Source organism: Amblyomma maculatum, chromosome 1 (assembly GCF_055883805.1).
Source record: "Amblyomma maculatum isolate TAMU_Amacu chromosome 1, ASM5588380v1, whole genome shotgun sequence".
Lineage (NCBI taxonomy): Eukaryota > Metazoa > Arthropoda > Arachnida > Ixodida > Ixodidae > Amblyomma > Amblyomma maculatum.
This window is the reverse complement of record NC_139344.1, coordinates 255,842,832-255,859,056: the sequence shown is the minus strand read 5'-3', so window position 1 is coordinate 255,859,056 and position 16,225 is coordinate 255,842,832. Positions and strand designations below refer to the sequence as shown.

The following is a 16,225-nucleotide window of genomic DNA, read 5'->3' as shown; positions in this document are numbered from 1 at the left end:
GAACTGGACATATTGTTTTAGATTTAGCGTCATGTGCTCATGTCCACATTCGAGTGGGCCGGTTTGTACGCAGACGAAACATAAGCACAATGAGGAGTTGGTATAATTTACGAGGCACTCAACCCACCATCTGCACTTCTGTTTGCCCACCTAGCTCTGCCATCAGTCCTGGTTGGCACACAATACACATTAGAGCATCTCAGTGACGTTGTTATGAACTAATAACATACAATTTTTTTTACAGGCACACATCACATTTTAAATGATTAAGTAAGCATGTAACACAAAAGAAGTTAGTTTATTCATAAAAACAAGGAATATCTGATAAACGAAGTGATCTAATGACAGTCCTTATTGATTGGGTTGTTAGGTGATAGAGGCTTTGGAGACCTAAATGACCATTATACAACAAATTCTCATTATTTTGGCCCTCGTTATTTTGAAAATTCGGATCATTTGAACTAATGGGGTGGTCCCGGCTGACAATCATGAAAGTATATGGTGCTAGACGCGCATTATTCCAATAGGCAGGCTTACTCTGGTTAATTGCGACGAGGAATTGCATCAAGGTATGACACATGCAGCCAGCGATTACTCAAATAGACTTCCTAGAACATTAGCTGTATGGAAAAGTGACACTGCTGCACTTTGTGCACGCTATGGCAATGACAATCAGAAGTTCCCATAGTTTCGGTTTCACTTTAACTTCACACCATCGCACAGCTAGGATCAGGCGCATGTGTTAGTCAGTTGCAGTGTTTTGAATGCTGCTTGGCCGAAACGGTGTTGGTGCATTTCCATTCTCTTTATTTTAGAATGCGTAACACTGTTCTAATTCCTACACATACATCCCTCACGTGCATCCATATGCTGCTTCCCGTACACCAAAATCACTGAAACTGCGCAATGCTTCACATGTTGACTATGTGGTGAAGCATGCTGAAAGCACGACAAGGCCATTTTGCAGTGGCACAACTGGTACTGCGTCATAGTTCAAAATGAGTAACAGAGAGCTTGATGATTTGGGAGCGCTTCTTCAACGTTCCTGACAGTGTGCGCAAAGTAAAGCACTTGAAGAAACACAAAAATTGTCATTCTCACTTGTGTTTCATCTCAAATGCAGGCCAACATCATACAGGTGTTCATTAGATAAAGTTGCTGGGATGCAAACAGTTTTCAGTTTTTTTTATCAGGCCCTTTCGATAACTTTTGGTTAACTCGAGCATTTTTTTCTCGTCCCTTGAAGGCCAAATCATTGCGAGTTTACTGTATATATATATATATATATATATATCACGCAGCTTTACGCCTAATATACTTCCAGTGCTTTATTATCTACTACACTTACTGAACATAGGGGACGAAATGCTGCTTCTCTTCATCACTGTCAATCTTCCCACTGATGATGTCAGTAATGTCCATGGCTGAAAATGTTCCAACATGCTTGTGAACAACACAGCTTATGTATTAAGTGCACTTTCACAAATACCGGCAAATATCAATGCCTCTGCACCCCTGGCATGCTGATGTTAAACTCTTACACAGAGCTGGCAGCCAGTGATAGTCCTGATGGATGTAACAAAATCAAAATAATGATACATATTGAAAATAAACAAACATATGACATTCCACAGACAGGCTAATCTAAAACTGCATATTTTACTAAACTAAGAGAGGTGATTCCAAGTATCCAGGATTATTAAACATGATTTACATCAGTAAATCAAGGGGCATGGGATACTACTAAGCCATTTGGCCATGTTTCACAGCTTCCACTATGTAAAAAGAAAAACTTCTGGCAGCATCACTAGAACTTGCAACAAACTTTTTATGAAACAAATGCAACACAGTGTATGCTACTTTTCTAAAGTTGGCTAGAGCAAACTTAGGAGCCAACATGGTGAGGCTGAACGTAATGGATGGCCTACGCTGCAATAAATACTACCGAAAACTCTCCCACCAAGAATGATGCCCATGCCCACACTGGGAATATGGGAAAAAATAAGAGCACAGCTACAAGGCAGTGGATGTCGTCTAGGGAAGCAGATGGACGACTTAAAGCTTTTCGGTGTTCCTTGGAATGCCAACAAGATGACACCAGGAAGGTGCTAATGTGCATTTTACTTCTGTAGCTAAGGATGGCAAAATACCCTCATACTGACAATTCTAGGTTTATAGATGGGACCTGTCCTAACTAAAAAGTGAACAGAAGCAACTACACTGTTAAATCTCATTACAAGAGACACTGTTACAAGAGACATGGTTACAAGAGACACTCTGTTACTAAGGGCAACTTTTTCAGGTCCCTAGAGTAAATTGCTCACTATTTACAAGAGACACAACCCAGGTATGCTTATGCAATGCAGCTGAAGTATACCAACTAGTACATGATGCACCTCAGATTCCCTTGGCTAAATTCTGTTCCATATCAGCATCTTTTTCGTTGCAATATGTCAGGAACTAAGAAGGAGGGTTTTCCCATGATTGGAAAGTCAAAACGACCCCGTTGTTTCAGCCACCTGGCATCTCATTACTGTCACCTACGAAGATCAAAATGCATGAATGACATTCAGCATTTTTAACTCCTCGTTGTTAAAATTTCATCACAAGATGAAAGCTCAGAATCCTGGTGTCTTTCTCTTCGTGGACAATGCTTCAAGCAGCACTAAAATTCTCGTGCTCAAAGCCACCAAAGTTATTTTTTTCCCTTCAAACTTTACACGCTACCTTCAACTAATATTCAAAGGCATTATGCACTCTGTCATGTTGCTGTATAAAACACTGTTTGTAGAACGCCAAGACTGTACAATAGTAATTGATGCGAAGTTTGCTGTTCAGGTGGTTTCAGGTCTGGAATAGCCTGAGAAGTGAAGCTGCGAAAAACTGTTCCAGACAAGCAAGCTTTAAATGTGGTGACATGATGTAAGAGGGCCCATATACGGATACTGTGGAAAGCTTCCTTGAAAATGAAGCTTGGGCGAGCATCCAAGAGAGTGCTGAGGTACCAGAGTCTTTTGAGGAATTCGTATCTGCAGATGTGGATCTTGTGTGCTCCCGAAGAGCTTACAGATTGTGCAATTCTCGCGCAAGTAAATTGCAAATGTACCACAGCGGATGACAAGCATGTAAGAGTGATTCAAAGGTATTAGAGCAACAGGAAGGCTTGCAAAGTGAAGTGCTTTACCTCCATAATTTGGGAAAGAATATACTATACACTCACAAATATACATACTAGTATGAATAACTTCTTTAAGCTTTCCTGACTAATTTCCTGTTAATGCATGTGAATGTATTTATATGCTGATGTGCAGTAAACTGATCAACACATTACTTTTAGAATTTTTGGTTACAAGATACCTTGCTTACAAGAGACAACTTTTTCGTGTCCCTTGAGTGTCTCTTGTAATAAGGTTTTACTATATCACCAAATATGATATCAGGTGAGGCCCAGCAGCACCCTCTGCCTGAAACAAGAGTAATTTAGCCATAAAATCAGTTAAATTACCTATAAAATCAGTGTACAGATTCTATGAACTGAACTCGTGAGCCTTTCACTTCTTCAGTATATAAGAATAAAGTTGAACCTCACTGCTGTGAACAGGTAAAAACATTAAAAAAAAAAAAATAGTTCAAAATACTTGAAATTCATAACATAAAATTTTGTTTAAAATGCATGCAACAGCAGTGCAATTTAGTGTATGAAGGGACCAGCAACTTAGGTAACCGTCAGCAGGAAGAGAGTAATGGCATTTTGATGGTGCTCAGTGCAAGAAACCAAGCATAGGACACTGGCTAAGTTGCTTTCCCTGCACTCCGCTGCAAGCAAGCGGTGCGGTAGTGAAGTGGACCAAACGTCGGGTTGGGTACATTTTCTGAATTACAGTAGTGTTATGTGGAAAATGGTTTGCCAGAATGAAAGCTGACACTCTTTTCGTGCCTCCATATATGCCAACGTGAGCCCATTGTTTAATGCATAACCATAACTATACTTTTCAGCGTGATGCTGATGGGTGCAAGAGATGTGAATGCATGCATTTATACTAACATTTATACTTTGATCGCAATTAACTTGTGTAACGCGGTGAAGCCTGCCATCACGCCCCCCCTTCCCCCCCCCCCAAAGCAAGTACTGTTCGGCACTGAGAAGTTTGATGTAACAATTTCATAGCCAGCGGCGTTTGATATATTAACAAAATCGCATCTTAGTAAAAATAGTTACGAAAAAGTGGTCAATGCAACAATACAAGCGATGATATATATTATCAGTGTTTGACATAGAGAGGTTCGACTGCAGCTGGATACATCTATCTTCCTGAATTCTGAGCATGGAAAGCTGTTTCTTTAGCTAAGGAGCTAAGAAATGAACATGTGAATCCAGTACTGCTAAAATTTAGCATCAAGCATAAAGCCCTGTTTCTGCAAGATGCGTATAATAACTGGGTTAGTTGCACCTGATGATATTGCACTATTAATTATTCCCACAGCAATCTAAAGAAGCTACTCACTCCAAGCCACGAAGCAGCTCGACATAGTCAGGGGCAGATTTAGAGAAGCATGAGGAAGGGTGCTCATCTCCTCCCCTACAAGAGAAATTGTGGACAGGCAAACTACCCTGAAACCCACTTTTTGGCAAAAACAGTCAAAGGAATACATGGCTTAAATCAAGCCATACTCCTTGCTTCCAAGTTTAGCCAGGCTCCGAATGCTGTTATTTGTGGTAATAAATTACGAGGTTGAGCCAATCAACTCGCTCATGCAAAGCCTATCACCTGCCGTGGGAAAAGTGTATGGCAAGTACAGTAAAACCTTGTTACAAGAGACACTCAAGAGACCCGAAAAAGTTGTCTCTTGTAAGCAAGGTCTCTTGTAACCAAAAATTCTAAAAGCAATGTGTTGATCAGTTTACTGCACATCAGCATATAAATGCATTCACACGAATTAACAGGAAATTAGTCAGGAAAGCTTAAAGAAGTTATTCATAGTAGTATATATATGTGTGAGTGCAGAGTATATTCCTTCCCAAATTATGGAGGTAAAGCACTTCACTTTGCAAGCCTTCCTGCTGCTCTAAATAGCTTTGAAGCACTCTTACATGCTCGTCACCCTCAGAAGCTTACACTTTTCCTCTGAAAGATCCACGTTGTCATCCTCTGTGGCACATTTGCAATTTACTTGCGCGAGAATTGCACAATCTGTAAGCTCTTCGGTAACACACAAGGTCCACATCTCCAGTTACGAATTCCTCAAAAGACTCTGGTACCTCAGCCCTCTCTTGGATGCTCGCCCAAGCTTCATTTTCAAGGAAGCTTTCCACGGTATCCGTATATGAGCCCTCTTGCATCATGTCACCACATTTAAAGCTTGCTTGTCAGAAACAGTTTTTCGCAGCTTCACTTCTCAGGCCATTCCAGACCTGAAACCACCTGAACAGCAAACTTCACATCAATTACTATTGCACAGTCTTGGCGTTCTACAAACAGTGTTTTATACAGCAACATGACAGAGTGCATAATGCCTTTGAATATTAGTTGAAGGTAGCGTGTAAAGTTTGAAGGGAAAAAAATAACTTTGGTGGCTTTGAGCACGAGAATTTTAGTGCTGCTTGAAGCATTGTCCACGAAGAGAAAGACACCAGGATTCTGAGCTTTCATCTTGTGATGAAATTTTAACAACGAGGAGTTAAAAATGCTGGATGTCATTCATGCATTTTGATCTTCGTAGGTGACAGTAATGAGATGCCAGTGGCTGAAACAACGGGGTCGTTTTGACTTTCCAATCATGGGAAAACCCTCCTTCTTAGTTCCTGACATATTGCAACAAGAAGGATGCTGATATGGAACAGAATTTAGCTAAGGGAATCTGAAGTGGATCACATACTAGTTGGTACACTTCAGCTGCATTGCATAAGCATACCTGGGTTGTGTCTCTTCTAAATAGTGAACAATTTACTCTAGGGACCTGAAAAAGTTGCCCTTAGTAACAGAGTGTCTCTTGTAACCATGTCTCTTGTATTCAATTTTGTTAACATGGCAGACATAGGGAAACCAACTGAACCATTTTCAGATGTCTCTTGTAACAATGTCTCTTGTAATGAGATTTAACTGTATCACTGTTTACAATAACTATTCTTTACAGCCATTTCTATCACAATAAAGCTGTTTTCAGTGACACAGGCATATCAGATATTTGAAAGGTGGCTTTATTGAGTGAGTAATCATCACTTTAAGCAGAACATTTATGGCACTTTCATTTACTGATGCAAATGTCCCTGTAGTACTAAACCAGTGTTTCTATTTAGTGAGATGGCTGAAAACAACTAATCCTTTGGCTCATAAAGGCAAGTTATACAACACTAAGAGGCATAATGCTACTCACCAGCAACACCGAATGGTCGTCGCATGCCTTCAGACTCAGGTACCTTTTTCGAGTACAATGTTGACCTTTTGTGTTCATTTTCCTTGAGCTCCATTGCACCTTTAAAGAGGAAGAATGGTGGGGGTTTAAGCATGACTTGAACCTAGTTATACGAGTGAAAGCTCTGTTAAGAATAGTTTTGCACGGTTTAGCAAGGTTGCACATGGTTTGATGGTTTGAAATAGGGGTACACTCAAGCTTCGCCTTACGAGTAGATTAGATAGCGCATTTAACACCATTCTCTCATTCCGTAGTTTTGGGGAGAAAAGAAGGTGCAGTACCCGTCTCGCTTATCAGTGGACACCTACACTTAATTCGGTCAAGGTCAAACAACCTTTTCATTCTGCAATTTTTAAAAATATTTTCTATTTAAGTTGGTTTTTGGGTGGCCGCCTACACTTAGTCATTCAGACCAAGCAAGGTGCAATGAGAAGCTGCACCCCAAGTACTAGAGTTTACACTCTAAAAGCAAGATCGTTACTTGGGAACTGAACTTAAAAAAACACTGACAAGAAAAAAAAACCTTGACTACGTGGTTCAAACATGAAACTTGTGTACCTTACCTATGCGAATGATCTGACATATGAAGTACACCCGCTCACGACTGAGGTCTCTGCTGCCCAGGTCCTAAAATATATTTGTCCACAAGTAAATGTTTGCATTGGCACTGATTACACAAATAAATAAGCAAGATAAATATCTAGAAACTTACAGTGAACAGCACTCTCAAGTTGTTGAGCTGGTCCAAGTCTTTAATTAGACCACACTTGGCCCACTGGACATAGTAGTTCTCACTGCAAAAGGAACAATAAGCAACTCTTGGCTACTTCACTTTCACATAGATGATGAAAACATGGCGATGCCCTTCCCATGGCCAAGAACTATAGGCCCACATTCATCCCCAATGACGCCATTCACCTGTTCACAGCTTTCACATACAGATGATAATGGTTAATTTTGCTTCGGAGAAATTTTAGCGCAACGAAGTCCACATTTTGAAGTACCCGAAAATTGTATGTAGGGCAATTTGAAGCAGAAAAATATTTTCAGCTTTCGTTGGCAAAAAGCATCACTACACCACTCTGTCCTGTCAATTCATTGCTTCCTGTGTATGTCTGCGCTAAAAATAATTTCAGTTAAACAGGCAATCTTGAGCATACTTATGAACCAGATCATCAGAAATATCAAAGCACTATAATTTTTTTTGTCATTCCAATGCCCCTCTGAGCATTTCAATATGGCTGTTGCCACAGTGCCTTACGAGATTTTTCTCGGAGTTACAATAAGCAGAAAAACATATTTTTCCAGTGTCTTTTAGCACAGACATCTGTCAGCATTAGCCTTTGTAAAGTTTGTAAAGTACTCTATGCATTCAGTGGCAGCAATCGGCAACTTCAGCACAAGGACAGTATGGCGACACGCTGTAAAGGTGCCTAAAGCCCTTGAAAGAAAGTGAGAGAGAACATAAGGCTGTATACTTGGCCCTGTAAGCCTGCTGATTATTCTGGTGCAGACTATTACAGTGCAGGCAAGTTTAGAACCCTTGACTGCAACTGCACATAGCAGCACTTTGACCCCCTAGGAACACAACTGATGATGACGACAATGGATATTATGCGAGTATGTGTGAGCAAGCTAGGGCTGTAGTTCATCCTTAGAACTGAGTGGTTCCACAAAAGCCATGAATCTCGCAAGGTTACTCGCAGGCAGGAGGCTTTGATGCTCAAAGCCTTGTCACTACTGTGTGTATTTTCAAGTCCTTGTAATGAGTAAATCATGCCAACTGCACAAAAACGTTATGGTCACGTACACAAAGGGCTGAGAAGAATTATGCAAAGTTAACTCTCAGTCAAAGCGCTGCAGCTGTTGCCATGTTACAAAAGTCTTTCAAGTCCAGAGCACAGAAGAAAGACTATGTATTTCATATAGAAAGTTACAATAACGAGGGTAAGCTCAAGAAATAGCTGCTGTAAATACACGGTGTGAATCATGACCTTAACATAAAGCCTGATATGATATAGTAGACCTTAGTGCAGCAAATGTTTAAGATATGTAGCACAACTCATGACTGCACAAACTACGCACTCAAACCTATCTGTACAAAACTCAACCTGCCAAACTACAAGGCACAGCAGAAACTGCTTCACAACACTATTAGGGCCACTTAAAACTTAAAGGTGCACTAAACAGGATTCTCAAGGTGTCTGATTTGCGGGAACTCTACCTACACTCTCAGAGCATTCTTAAAAACTCCAAATTATTGCCGTGTGGCGGATTTTGCCGTTAAAATCAGGCAAAACGTCCTGGCTCCTACGTTTCTTTTAACTCACTGCAGAGAGCAGGAGGAGTCACTCAATGCACGAAGTTCGTTTCAGGCAATCGTATGATGCCTTGTCGCTCTGCCATTGGCGAAGTAATGCAAGGAATGATCTTGTGAACAAAGTGCGCTTACATCGAGCTTGGTCTTTTGGCGACATACTCTCCGAACCACAACTATGTAGCAGTTCTATCAAAATGTCATTTGCATCGCATCCAAAAACACCACTAAAAACTACTTTAGGTGTCTTCACAGAATTTTGCATCGGCCACCGCAGGCGAGTTTCATGGAAGCTAAGAATAGGGGTATTTTTATTGCTGTGGGCTTAACTCTACACAGCCTGCAACTAAAACTATTATCCACAGAAACCCAGAAAACAAATTAAAACAATACCAAGTTTTGCAGAATGCTCTTTAGTGCACCTAGGCTAAGATTGATAATTAAAAAAAAAAGAAAAAAGAAAGCAAGCTGTAACAGCATGTGAGAACAGGAAATAAGTGTCCTCATTTCCATCTCCCAGCTAATATAAGACGGAGCAACTCTGTCATGTTTTGCTGCAACAGCAGCTACATATTTGTCACTAGCAAAGAATGACGGACACCTAGTCAGATGTTTTAGGAGGGCAGTATATGATAGCCCTCTGCTAACTGCCTTTCTGTATAGAAAAGCTATGAACTAAGGCTCTGTACACAACAGCTTCCACAGAATGTAGTTTAACAGTCCTTATTAAGTGGCAGCTTTGCTTTCTGCAGTCTGCAGTTTTCACACTGTGCAATACAAAGAAACACACAACATACATCATTACATAGCCTCTCTTCACTAGTGGGCATGAAACCAATAAATACCATCTGTAGGTGGAGCCACCACTCAGGAGCTTAGGAATCTGCGGCATCAGCCACTACCTGAATGCAGAACCAAAACCACAAGCCAGTGGCACAGACATCTCAACAAAAGCTTTGGAAGCTGCAGAAGCAATCACTCTATGAGTGCAAAACTAAAGCCACAAGTTGCTGACAATGGCTTAATGGAAACTTTAGAATCTGTGGCTGCACTCACCCTTCAATTGGCAGGAAAGGTTGTTGAACTAGACAACACCATAAAATGCCATATTTCATTGCAATAAAGAGCCACACACAGGGCTAAAACTTAGTAAAGATCTTCAAACTGTAATCTACTCCTCTACATGCAATGTTTTTGGCTGAGGATGTTAGAGCGATAACCAGACCTGATGAACTTCTGCTCTTTAGCATCGTAGAGCGTCATCAGAAGATCTGCATCATCTCCAATGCGGCAAACGAAGTTCTTAACAACAACAAACAGATTGTGACAATAATGGCTGGATGCCTTTGGAGACCCAATATCCAGCTGTGCCTAGGGGGAAAAAAAAGAAAAGTAAGCTAGCATGTGGGTTGAAACTTGCTCAGGCTCAGCAATGAGACTTGCCATAAGTACACAAGGTATAGGCATTCTAATTCCCAACCTTTTTTTAATGCAAAAGCATTACTTTTTCCATTACGCAAAAAGCAGGCAGTATTGGTGCCTGAAAGATGGCACAAAAATACATCAGCGGCTGCCCAGGTAGATAAATGAACGACAAGTGGCCAAGCATCCTTAATACATCACTTGGACGAATCCAGACCCATCCACAACGGAGGTTACTGCCCCTTCAAACAGTCGTATACATGTTGTTCATTTATATATGGTCGCCACTGGCCGGCCTCAATGTGGTGCCAGTTTTCCCAATTTTTGTATCAAAATTTTGATGCTTGCTATACAGTCGTGCCTCGTTAATATGTACACTTTGGTTTCCGACCAAAACTGTCCATAAAGCGAGTCATCCATAATAACGAGTCATGAATAAAAACAAAAAGGATTTTATTGACAAAAGAGAATTGTAATTAACGACTGCTTTTGTACATAACAGTGCACCCTGGACTCAAAATTTCACGAACACCGGCAATTTTGAGTGCATTATCCTTGCCATTGTTGTCTTCTAAAAACTGTAGTGCATGTCTGAAGCGACTCGCTTACCATGACACCCGTGATGATGGGCTTTGTGTTGGTCGAACTTTCGAGCACGAACTCCTCACTGGGAATCAGCGTCTCATTCTCTACTCACCGCCACTCCCAAAATGGCCTCTTCACTGAGCAAAGCAGCCGCTAAGTAACTGATTGAGATTCTTCTGAGGCGAGGAAACAGCTGAGTTGTCGATACTAGTCCCTCACGGCTTGGATTGACTAGTGAGATGGCTTTTGCCGCTTATATTCACAGATTTCTTCGCGCCTGCGTTCAGCTCTATTCTTTTGCGTTTAACTCCCGCCATGCCAAAAGCCAGACTCAAGTTGAGGGTTACAGGCTCCTGATGCTGTGCACTTTTTTGCCTAGTTAACCTTTCTGCCTTTTCGTTCTTCTGATTCTTTCTTTTTTTGCCTTGTACTGTTTCTGTAAGGAAGCAACAGAGTTAAGTTGGCAAGCTGCTATGCAGAGGGTTATCGAACATCCCATCTTCTTGGCGCCGTTTTTATGTGTTCCCATAAAACAAACACTGCAAGCTGAAGTATAGTTTAGAATGACGGCTAGCCGACTACGAAGAGCTCAGACCTTGTCAAGGCCGCATCGTTGACTCAAAGCGAAGCCGACATGCGGACCACCTAGTGTGCATAGTTTGGCAGTTCGGCAGCGCAACAGGGACGAAAACCAGGAGCATGAGAGGGAAGCGTGTTCAGGGCGGGACGCCCGGTCCTGGTTGCGTGTTCGCACGTCACCTTTCTCTTGTCGCTCTACTTTGTGAGTGTGTCTTTACTCTCACCGAAAAGCGTTAACGGCTTCATGGAGCACACATTGCGCTTTGGGAATGAAAACTTCAGTTCCCACCGCCACTGTAGGCACTTGTCTTTCTTCCTGTCATTTCTTTCTTAAGCTTTTACCGGCCTCTCTGTTCATGTTCAGCAGAATTTATTGCAACCACATGTTGCTGTTTTCCCGACTGCGGCGGCACTTCCGCTGCACCCAGAAATCTCCTGGTTCCCCCCTTTCGGGGTCTTTCTTACGCTGACCCTCGGTTTGCTGTGTACGTTCTTCTCCGCTCTTACGCTCCCCCTCCCTTAGAACGGCGACAAGCCCGCTTTGGTTCTTTGCAACCCCACAGGGCTCGTTCAGACATGCCGCCGTATCGGCTGTCGAGTAGGTTCGAGGGCGGCGCGCCCTTCTTTAACTTGCGTTCGGACTCCTCTGCTTTTTTTTCAAGCACTGTCCACATTAACGAGACAAAAATACATGGGCCCAAGTGGGGCGCATGCATTCTTCCCCTGTCCATTGTCCGGACAGCGAGTTTCCATATTAACGAGGCATAAATACATTGAAAAGGTTTCGTCCCCAGAAAAACTGTCCATAATTCGGGTCGTCCATATTAACGGGGGTCATATTAACGGGGCACGACTGTACAGTGCTTGGTGTCTTACTACTTCTCGTTGCATATAACATACATTTGCTAGTCAAGCTGAAGGCTAGCATGGTACAGGGATTCGAACAGACATAGGTACCTCCATTTGCATGCTCTCAAACCAAGATTTTAGGTGAATATGACTCCTAGATGCCCCGCAAAACAATGCAGTCAATGTGAAATATGCAAACACTCCCACAGAATACAATACTACCAGAGAGAGCTTATATACAAGCAGAAAACTTCACTCTAAAAACATTTCCTCTGTGCGACTATAATGCTTTCACATTCATGCACACAAGTAGTCTTAAGTGTCCTTGCTGATTTTTTTCTTTTTCATTTATTTACTTCATAACCTTGCTCTTTTAATGAACAGCTATAGCTGCATGCACTAAATCAATTTGAAACAGATGTACATTGATACACGGAAGTATGATAATTTTCATCTCCAGGATTTAACAAAAAGTGCTATGTACTTTTTTGCTCTTCAAAGAGCTGTTTAGAAAGCTAATTACAACTTAAACAGTAAAATGCTTTCGACAGCAGATAGATTAAGATAGCTTTGAACAAGGAAGTCCTTTACTTTTGCTCCCTGGTGGACATAAAGCCACATATGCACATGGTAAAAAGAGTAAGCTGATGCTGGGATGAATACGCTGGGCATAATGCACCATGGCAGGAGTGAGTGTGGTACTATTAACTTTCTTAGCATTTGCTTTATATTCAGCATAGGTACTTATTATGGCCTGTTAACAGGTGTGAAAAAGCAGGCTATGTTTCACCTGAGCAGATGCTCATACAAGATGTCACAGGCAGCTCATTAGCAAATTATTTGTACCTTCTACTGTGAGTTTTAAGATAAACAAGTGAGACAAACTCACAAACTTTCACTGCACTCACAGTTCACCACTACAGCAGCCATAATGACAACATAATGCATGAATTCTACTGAAATTCATTATATGAGATGCCGGTTGTTTCACATTCCTTAATCACTTATGTGTTCATATGCTGAATTTTAACTCTCAGTATGAATGTCAAACCTACCCCATGAAAGCAGCAAAGTCATGCAAAGAAGTAAAGCTAAATGTAACACTGCCTGCACTGAACAATTAAGTATTCAAAAACACCATTAAAAGCACACAAATTACAACATTCGGAAAGCATAACCCAACAAATAGATGGTCCTGGCCACATTACACCAGGTGACATGTTTACCCTAAACAAAAGAGGTAAAATTTGTGCACTGCACTCAAAATATGTTTGAATATGACGTTTCAAAGTAACTGATGATGAAGGAGCACATTGAGGTCTCTGCACTCCTCCACAATCTCATTAGGAGAAAGGTACCAGCGGTTTTTACCGAAGACATCTGTTTTATCCTCTTTGTGGCATCCACGTGTGCACGGTAAAGGTCAATGGTACTAGTTACGTCTGGGTTTAAAATATTGCCGCTACTGTGTCGGACAACCAAATCCAGGTCAAGGATCCTGTAAAGATTCAAGGAAAGCATTGGTACAAGAAAAAGCAACCAGGAGAAATGGCACTGACAAGTCTTGTAAGGTGCCTTTCCAACTTACGCATTTCCCATTTCAATCTTTGCAGTCACTTTCTGCTTGAGTTCTCTCAGTTCATCCTAATGGCAAAAAAAAAAAAAAATAAAATCAACCTACTTCTCAAGCCATTCTTGTTACTTTGATTGTCCCAGTGCCTAGTGTATCAATTGCACAATTATGCAACTTGATAAAAACTGAGATCAACCACACTTCCTCATATTGATCTGTAACATTGTGCGATATGTGTGCTTCATATGAAGGGCATTAAAAATTTTAAATAACAAATGGCAACTGTTTCATTTATTAAGGATGGTTATATAAGTGGACATCCCTATATAGCTAAAGTTTTAGCAGGAAGTAAGTGCTATCAAAGAATGCAAGACATTAAATTTAAGACAAGCAGAAAATAAGAAAACACATACCACAGGTAAAGTTCCAGACATGATCTTCCTTCTTGAGTCCATTAGCTCATACATCATGTTCCGAACTGAATCAAACTCTGCTCTGTTAGTCTGAAAAAAGTGATGTGTTCATAAAGATCATACAATAGTAATGAAGCTTGCCACACTAAAATGAATGGATTGTTCAATTAGCAGCAAGAAAGGGAACGTGACCCACATACTTTCATCATGACTGCTACAAATGACAAACACTGAACTTAAGCATGCAACAAAGTATAAAAAAACAATACATTCTAGTATTATTTGCAGGAAAATAAGCGACCATTACAATATAATGTGTAGTAAACGTAGGTTATTCAATGACAGTTAATTTTACACACAAAAAAAAGGTACAACCACCCACATAACAAATTTAAGCTGTTCAACAACAACGAATGTCATGTTAAAAAAGAAAAAAAAAAACATACAAGGTACAACTGTTTCCAAATGGGTCCCCATTCACGGAGAACAGCAGTGATCTCCTTGATGATGGACGGCTCCTTGGGAATAACCACTTCATGGGGGCTGGTAAAAAAAATAGATGCGTTAGATAAGCAAGAATCAGGCGCTCAATGAGTGAAGCTAAGAAAGTACCCTGTTTTGTCAATGATGGAGTCCTTGACAGCAATGTAAGCCTTCGGAAATATTCCCTTTTTTGTTTTGCTATTGGTGCAGCAGCCATAGTACCAGTCTAAAAGAGAAGGCAATGTGAAGGGAATGAAGCGCCTTAAATGACAATTTTTTTATCGTGAAATGAGAAATCGTAAGATTTAAATTATAGTTTAGGCATTTAATGAGAGTAAAACAATGTGGAAGACCGTCTACAGAAGTATATATGGTCAGGAATTACTTAACTGCCACAAGCATGTAGAGGTACGCATTAAAACAGAATTATTCAATAAAACTTTTATTGGAGTGCCGTTTTTTTTTTTTTTTTTTTTTCCCGAGCATCCACGCATTAAGCGTGGAGATAAAAAACAAAAAAAGTTACGTCTCAAGAATCTCGAACTCATGAACATTATAAGCATGATATACACACACAGGTAAAGGCACAAAAAAAACGTATACCTTCGAGTTCCTCACAGATGTACACAGAATCACCGACATTCAGCCGAAGTCTATGGACACCTTCTTCTGTGAAGTTGGCAATTGCTATGCGAAAAAGACGAGAAAACGAAAGCACACATCTGAATATGACATCACGAACTTACTCACCCTTGAATTAAGAGGCCACAGCAAAGCCTCCGTAACGCGATAGACTTCGCAAAGTGAACAACATAGGACGCCTTACCTCTAAGTAAACGAATGAAGTTGAGTTAAGAATCAAGAACAGAACCTTTTTTTTTTAATGGAAGAGAAGTGCCCATTTGATAAGCGATGTTGAGCAAGACAGCGAACTACCTGTTGCCGCGCGCAAATTAAAGTGCAGCTTCGATTACTATGACTCATTTGGGGCAAGATTAATTTCCATACAAGACCAACCGATATGCAAGACAGGCAGGACGTAACACTATACCGTTCACGCGCATCAAATATCTCGCAGACGCCGTCGACAATACAGAGGCTAGCTAGCTCACAGGGCGGCTTAAGCGAAAGAGGATGTTTCAGCACAGCAGCCTTACCCACTCCATATTTTGCTTTATCCGACACGGGTGTCCACTTGGTCATAGTGGCGAAGCACTTAAAAACAGTCACATAACATGAATACTTCAGCAGCACAGAAAACAGAAAGCGACATTGCCATTCCGCGACGATTCATTCGTCACCCATAGCAGCATCCGCTGCTGTGCCGCTGAGTTTTCATGCGGCGGCTTACCGCACCGAGAGGGCGCGTGAATGTTTCCGCCAGGAAGCTATTTCCGGTTGCTTCCACTTAGGAAACAACAAAATACAAATTGAGAAATGTGTTTTTTGTTTTGGTTTTTTTTTTTCTCTGCCTAAAATACACAAAGTAAAACTGCTCATTTGCTTTTTTGCATACTTTTAACTTCACGCCATTTCATTTTGTTTTGCAAGCAAAAGCAAAACCGTTGCAAAACGAAATATGCGCCTAGC

The 16,225-nt window shown here is 41.0% G+C and overlaps 1 protein-coding gene across 3 annotated transcripts in view; it reads right to left on the bottom strand.

The window, feature by feature from the left end:
- The window catches only part of mbc (dedicator of cytokinesis protein myoblast city), a 99,116-nt gene extending 83,122 nt beyond the window's left edge, over positions 1–15,994 (bottom strand). For 2 of the 3 annotated variants that reach the window (XM_084590894.1, XM_084590895.1), the window contains exons 1-12: positions 15,793–15,994; positions 15,239–15,322; positions 14,765–14,861; positions 14,599–14,695; positions 14,153–14,242; positions 13,755–13,810; positions 13,538–13,664; positions 9,957–10,102; positions 7,127–7,208; positions 6,978–7,041; positions 6,376–6,474; positions 1,349–1,424 (exon numbers count right to left, since the gene is read on the bottom strand). In XM_084590894.1, the coding sequence (XP_084447020.1) occupies positions 1,349–1,424; positions 6,376–6,474; positions 6,978–7,041; positions 7,127–7,208; positions 9,957–10,102; positions 13,538–13,664; positions 13,755–13,810; positions 14,153–14,242; positions 14,599–14,695; positions 14,765–14,861; positions 15,239–15,322; positions 15,793–15,838 (1,064 nt within the window). In that variant the 5' untranslated portion in view covers positions 15,839–15,994. The remainder of the gene's footprint in view (positions 1–1,348; positions 1,425–6,375; positions 6,475–6,977; positions 7,042–7,126; positions 7,209–9,956; positions 10,103–13,537; positions 13,665–13,754; positions 13,811–14,152; positions 14,243–14,598; positions 14,696–14,764; positions 14,862–15,238; positions 15,323–15,792) is intronic. The other variant, XM_084590893.1, reaches the window with a different exon arrangement.
- Between the last annotated feature and the right edge of the window lie 231 nt (positions 15,995–16,225).